The sequence below is a fragment of the Octopus sinensis genome, linkage group LG18 (genome assembly GCF_006345805.1).
Source record: "Octopus sinensis linkage group LG18, ASM634580v1, whole genome shotgun sequence".
In the NCBI taxonomy this organism is placed as follows: domain Eukaryota; kingdom Metazoa; phylum Mollusca; class Cephalopoda; order Octopoda; family Octopodidae; genus Octopus; species Octopus sinensis.
The window spans coordinates 16,065,784-16,073,283 of NC_043014.1; the positions used below are offsets into that span (position 1 = coordinate 16,065,784).

Consider the following 7,500-nt stretch of genomic DNA (forward strand, 5'->3'; position numbering starts at 1 on the left):
ACTTTTAATCATATTTCTTAGTATTCATTCAATGAAAGAAAAGAAAAAAATATTGGCTTTCCTTTATCTAGATACCAAGAACTCAGATTTGTTAGAAAATAAATGGGAATTTGCAGCGTTCTGTTCACAATTTCATTAGAGTCATAAGGAAAAAGAGTTTTTAACATCGAATGAGAATCGAAAACGAACAGAGTTTGTTATACGGCAATAACCACATTTTTCTCTCTGTTAAATGAGAGATATTCGTTGTCATTGAGTAAGTTATCCACTTGGTGTATGTTGTCTGTAATGGGTTACGCGTAATCTGTACTCAGAACTAGATTCCAGACAAGTAAAAAATTCTGGGGCAAGGACTGAGTATTGATGAGCTTTGTCGTTACCTTCCTCAGACACATTCGTAGACTTAAGCCAAGAACAAAACACTCGTTGATTTATATAGTCCTATATCTTTTTAACAAGCCATGGTACGTATTTACAGATGTGTGATACATATTTACAGGTAAGTGACACTGTCAGCATCGCGGCGCTGGTGACAGGTTACGAATCATTGGATATTCAGCTGATAGTTTCGACATTATCGGCTCGGCCAGCTGTTGACTCTCTTTTGAAGCAACTCATGATTGAAATGTTTAAGGAAATTTATATGAAGAATTTATATTTCCGAAGAAAAATGACCGAAATAAGTGAAATGGTGCCATCTGGAAATAGAAAACCGAGTTGAGGATTCTGTTCGTCAAGAATATCGGTCTGTTTAATAACACTTTGAGCGGATCATTATTTTTTTTTCGTTTGACAAGACACAAAGTTTAGTGCTTATGGAGAAGAAAAATGGAATGTTGTGAAGTTCATGTCTGTTAGAAAAGCAATAACGATCTGAGTGAAGTGAAATATTTTAAACTGGGTATTGAAATAACGTTATTTTTTCGTTTGTGCACAACACTGTTTTAGGTGAGCATAGTCTAACTGTTGCAGTTACGCCCAGGAAACTTTTGAGAGTTTACATTTGCACAAAGCCTCAAAATTTGTAAGGCAGGCGTACGGTCGGTTGCATCGGCTCTAACATTTGAAGCCTTGCGCCTATCTTAAAAGTCAGTATTAGTTTTGGTCCTCTAAACATTTTAAGTTCAAACTGTGCAAGTTTGTGCTTTCATTCCTTTGGAATTGTTAAAATAAATATCAGTCATAAAATGAGGCCGATTCAATCGATTAGAAATGTCTCTTACAAATTTGTGGCCTTGTATCAACGTAAGAAGTGAAGCAATATTTTCTGACATAGCCAGACAATCATCGAAAGAAATTGAGTCAAACGACAGTGTATGACTCACCCCTTTTTAATCGAGTCCTCTCCAACCCACAAGGAAGGATAAAAGACAGTTGACTATGATGAAACTTGAGCTCAGAATCCAAAAGGATGTAACTAAATCACGCAAGACATTTTGACTCACTGCTCTACTGATTCCACCGGATGGTCACCTTCATTATTCCTGATGAGTGTCCGGATGATAGCGGTGGTTGCGATGGTGGTGGTGGTGGTGGTAAATGAGCTAAAATATTTGCAGTTTCAAGTAACAGCTGCTTTTAAGATTATATATATATATGAAGCACCATTATTAATTTTTTTTATCAGCTGGAGATATCAGTCTTTCAAAAAGTGTGTATTTATAAAAACTGTTCATTAAAAGCGAAAGATAAAAAATATTTTCTAGTAAATTGGAAGAGCGGTGTTAAAATAAGAATAAAATATTTCATTGTCCTTTCTTGTATAGTCAATATGAAAATGTTAAAATATTTTTCTTTTTAAACAAGTAAACTGGCTCCTTTTATAAAACATGATGTAAGTTGGAAACCAAATTTTCTCGTGAATCATATTAAATTTAAAAGAAAAAAATTCCCGGCGCATTCATTTGAATGTCCTAATTGTGATGGGATATTGACCCAAGATATATATAAAGAATATTCTCCCGTTTTCTTCTCTTTTCTTCCTTTTTTTTAAAAAAATGTACATCTATATATTCATCTTCAAATTGTATTGAACGCGCTTGTGTATGTGTGAACCCAGACACACTCATGAAACAAAGAAGCACGCATACATATGACTACACACACACACACACACACACACACACACAAACACACACACACAGAGAAACGCACACACAAACACATTCAACGTAAGCTGCTGAGTCAGTCCATCTCTACTCAGGGGTATCACGCTGACACAGCGAGACACTTTGAGCAACAACAGAAGAAATCATCAGGATTCGAACGAACAAACTCTACTTTCTCTCGTCCGTACATCGCAATATGTATATATGTGTGTGTATGTATAATTATCTATATATATATATATATACAGTGTTTATGTTTTCAGTTTATATCAACGTCAATGGTAAGATGATTTTATATATTTTTTTGTTTTTCAGCATTTTCAGGAGTAACTTGTCACTTCTTTCGTTATATATTCATCGTCATCGATTTCTCTGACAGAAATGATCTCGGCGTCGACTTCGCTTTCATCGTCACTATCGCGGCTTGGAATTTTAAGTGACTCTTTCCGGGAACGTTTCCTCCTGTTACAACATACTTGAATACAGAGAGCGAACGAACACACAGAAGCTGTCACGTAACACGTGCCAACAACACAAAAGAGAATCGTATAACTTTCGTACATTTCATACAGAAAACCTGAAAATAAACAAAAAAATAAATAAATAAAAATAAATAAGAATAAATAAAAACTGTTCAGTCGCACAAACTGTGCTCAGTCCTTAATTTACTAAATCTGATACTTATTCTATCAATATCTTATACCGAATCCTTATGCCGAATCGGCTGTCAAGGCTCCCTCCTCAGTGGAAGATTTATAACAATTAAAAAATAGAAGAGGCATACATATCACCGTTTCTTCCATACCTGCCATCTCCAAAGAGCGTAGTTATTAGATAATTGTCCGATTATCTCATATTTGGTGCGAAATCGATTTGTAAGATCAGCTGTAATGGATCTATAATTCAGTATACTTTGATCTCTCTCTCTCACTCTCTCTCTCTCTCTCTCTCTCTCTCTCTATCTATCTATCTATCTATCTATCTATCTATCTATCTATCTATCTATCTATCTATCTATCTCTATCTATCTATCTATCTATCTATATCTCTCTCTCTCTCTCTCTCTCTCTCTCTCTCTGTATCTATCTCTGTATCTATCTCTCTATCTATCTATCTATCTATCTATCTATCTATCTATCTATCTATCTATCTATCTATCTATCTATCTATCTATCTATCTACACACACACACGCGCGCGACAGAAGTAAATAGACACCCCATAAAACATAGTTTTATGTTTATTCTAACTTATAAGAAGGTTTATATTCTTTATTAACTGACATTTTTATGTACAAAAGAAGCCTTGGAAATGTCTGAACTTCAAACAGGCCGTATTGTGGGTCACTCTGAAGGTGGACATTGCGTAAAATCGCAGAAAACCTTGGGATCCCGCTTTCTACAGTTAATAGAATGATAGTGCAATTCACCACAGAGGGGAAGGAGTCCTCATCCCCTCACCCAGATCAGTCAGGGCCCTCTGACAGGACCCTTCTCTTTGCCAAGAGAAGTGTGGAGGACAATCCTCGTTGCAAGGCGCCTGACAGCAGAACAAGTTGATGTTAGTCCCAGAACAGCTGTCAGGTATCTACACAAACTTGGTTACTATGGCAGAGCAGCAAGAAGGAAGCCACTTCGTCGAGCAGCCAACATCAAACGGTGAAAAGATTGGGCCGGTGAGATGGTGGAGAGGCTGCTAGCATTTTGGGACACTGTCATATTCTCTGATGAATCCAGATTTGCTGTATTTCCTAACAGTGGTTGAGTGTGGGTCTGAAGACACTGTGATCAAGAATTTGATGTGAAAAGATTGCAGCCAGCAATGAAACACTGCAGCTATTCTGTGATGGTCTGGGGAGAAATTTGGAGCAATGGTTGATCAGAGCTGGTGGGGTGTGAGGGAAAGATAAACTCAGATAAATATGTGTCCATATTGCAGAAACGACTCCTTCCAATTTTCTCCAGTGGTGAAATGATTAAAGAAAACTCTTTATTTATGGAAGATGGGGCTCCTTGATGCACGGCTAAAATGACCCAAGGTTTGTTGGATGAGAATGGCATTAAAAAGCTTCCATGGTCAAACCAGTCACCAGATATGAACACTGGGATATAATGGACAGGACACTTCATAAAAAGAACAAGAAAGCATCTTCAAAGCCAGATCTTTTGAGATTGCTGTATGAAACTTGGCAAGAAATTCCTAAGGAGAATATTCATCATCTGCTCAGAAACATACTTAATAGGGTTCTTGCATTGAAAAATACAAAACTAAATACTAAATATTAAATATTCACATTATAACAATTAATAAATAATTTTAATGTATAATTTGAGACTTAAATAAATTTTAATGATTATAAGGGTGCCTATTTACGTCTGTCATGTGTGTGTGTGTGTGTGTGTGTGTGTGTATTAATAATTTATATGTGCTACGTGCCCGCGTTGTATTTTCTTGTCTTTTTCCTTCGTTTTTTTAAAAAAATTAATTATATATGTGACTGTGTGGTAAGTAGCTTGCTTACCAACCACATGGTTTTGGGTTCAGTCCCATTGCGTGGTACCTTGGGCAAGTGTCTACTATAACCTCGGGTCGACCAAAGCCTTGTGAGTGGATTTAGTAGAAGGAAACTGAAAGAAGTCCGTCGTGTATATATATATATATATATATATGTATGTATATACACGGTATATACAACTGAAGATCGTAAAATGTACTTAAATAAATTAAATTAATTTTTAAAATTGATTTATTCAGTTTGTACATTAAACGTAAAACTAGTTTTGTATTGATCACAGTAACTAATAAAATAGATTTCATTTATCTCGCCCGCCTTACATCATTTTCGTATCAAGGAGAAAAGTTCGTTTGTTTTTATTTTAAAAGCAACGGCCATTCAACACGCATGGAGTTGGCTTAACTGCTCTTTTTCCCTGTCTGTCTGCCTCTGTCTGTCTGTCTGTCTGTCTGTCTGTCTGTCTGTCTGTCTCTGTCTCTGTCTCTCTCTCTCTCTCTCTATATATATATATATAATATATATATGTATATACACGGTATATACACTGAAGATCGTAAAATGTACTTAAATAAATTAAATTAATTTTTAAAATTGATTTATTCAGTTTGTACATTAAACGTAAAACTAGTTTTGTATTGATCACAGTAACTAATAAAATAGATTTCATTTATCTCGCCCGCCTTACATCATTTTCGTATCAAGGAGAAAAGTTCGTTTGTTTTTATTTTAAAAGCAACGGCCATTCAACACGCATGGAGTTGGCTTAACTGCTCTTTTTCCCTGTCTGTCTGCCTCTGTCTGTCTGTCTGTCTGTCTGTCTGTCTGTCTGTCTGTCTCTGTCTCTGTCTCTCTCTCTCTCTCTCTATATATATATATATATATATATGTATATGTATGTGTGTGTATAGGTTTGTGTGTATGTGTTAGTCCCCCAAACATCGCTTGACAAACGATGTTGGTGTGTTTACGTCTCAGTAACTTAGCGGTTCGGCAAAATAGACCGATAGAATAAGTACTAGGCTTACAAAGAATAAGTCCTGGGGTCAATTTGTTCGACTAAAGGCAGTGCTCCAGCATGACCGCAATCAAATGATTGAAACAAGTAAAAGAATATATGTATATATATATAATATTATATATTATGTATATATATATATATAGCATGGCGATTGTCCAATGACTGAAACAAGTAAAAGATACCTGACGGTGTTCCACATAGTTTCAGCCTACCAAATTCAGTCACAAGCCATTGGTCAATCGAGGACTCCTGTTGAAAACACTTGCCCAACGTGTCGCGCGGTGGGACTGAACCCCAAAGCACGTAGTTACAAAACCATGTACGCATTTATGATTCTATCGATCTGTTATTTTTTTCCATTCTAGGCACAAGGCCCAAATTTTTTTGGGGTGTGGGGCCAGTCGATTAGATCGACCTCAGTATGTAACTGGTACTTAATCTATCGACTCCGAAAGGATGAAAGGCAAGATCGACCTCGGCGGAATTTGAACTCAGAACGTAAAGACAGACGAAATACTGCTAAGCATTTCGCCCGGCGTGGTAACGTTTCTGCTAGCTCGCCGCCTTCTATTGATCTTTTATTAGTATCTTTCAGTCATTTGAATATTTAAAATATTCATGTACTAGTTTGATCCTTTTGGGTTGCTGTTATGCTGGAGAACTGTCTTCAAAGGTTTTATTTAATTATATCGATATAAAGTTGACGTACATATATTAGGGAAATCTGATTGCCAGCCGGCAAATCTAGCCGATAAATCGACATCGATGTAAATCAATAATTAAGGACTCCATGGTATTTTTGTTTAACGCACCGGTACACGGCCTACACACATATGTATATGAATGTGTGTGTGTGTATCTGTGTGTATGCGTGCATGTGTTTGTGTGTATGTGTGTGTGTGTACGCCTCCCTCTTTTTCCTTCTTGAACTGAGCGTCAGCTTAATACATTCACTGCCTATATCCTTTTGGGTTCTGTGGTTTTTATTTTTGCTTTTATCAATCTATGTATCTATCTATCTATCTATCTATCTATCTATCTATCTATCTATCTATCTATCTATCTATCTATCTATCTATCTATCTATCTATCTATCTATCTATCCTTCTCTCCCACTCTCACGCACATGCTCTGTGAGTGTATATATATATATATATATATATATATATACATACGTTAAGTATGATATATGGATAAAGATTTTACTCCAGAGCTGCTTCCTTTGCATAATCCGAATATACACACACACACACGATGGATTTCAACACAGTTTTTATTTATCAATATCCACCAGTGGCGCCTCGTGTATAGGCACTGCGGAACTGTAGCACCCCCTATTTCCACTCGATATTATCGATAACATTCAATATAAAGAGTCCTTTTTCTTTAATTATTTCTTTATACTTGTACGTTATATAATCCTTAAGATTAATGTCAGTGGTCATTCCCTAGTTTATGAAAAAAATACAAAAATTCTTGTATAGAACTGTGAGCTTCACAGTTCCAGTGCGCATGCTCACATGTCCGAGAAAGGGAGCTTTACATTAGGAAGAGAGAGCACCACGTGAACGAAGGTGCCGGGTGAAAGGTAGTGTTTCTTTTTGATTCCGCTTGTGCTGTGCTTAAAAACGTGTTTATATTCTTGAATGTGATAAAGTGTAGAATTAAGTTATCATCCTGCTTCCAGCTTCAGTGTTGCTGCCAGGATTTGGAAAATAGGGCACATTTCCCCACCTCTTATTTTGTGATTTAGTGGGGACTTTTGAAAAACAAGGGAGAATTCGCGGCGGTGTTCAGTGAACATATTGAACACACCACGCGTTTATGTATGACTTTTCTTTTATATGTTTGTTTCCTTTT

At 36.4% G+C, this 7,500-nt stretch overlaps 1 protein-coding gene across 4 annotated transcripts in view; it reads right to left on the reverse strand.

Moving 5' to 3' along the window:
* LOC115221644 (monocarboxylate transporter 9-like) overlaps positions 1 to 7,500 on the reverse strand; it is an 80,949-nt gene that overhangs the window by 284 nt on the left and 73,165 nt on the right. For all 4 annotated transcript variants that reach the window (XM_029791844.2, XM_029791845.2, XM_029791843.2 and 1 more), the window contains exon 8: positions 1 to 2,685. This exon is cut by the window's left edge and continues 284 nt beyond it. In XM_029791844.2, the coding sequence (XP_029647704.1) occupies positions 2,429 to 2,685 (257 nt within the window). In that variant the 3' untranslated portion in view covers positions 1 to 2,428. The remainder of the gene's footprint in view (positions 2,686 to 7,500) is intronic.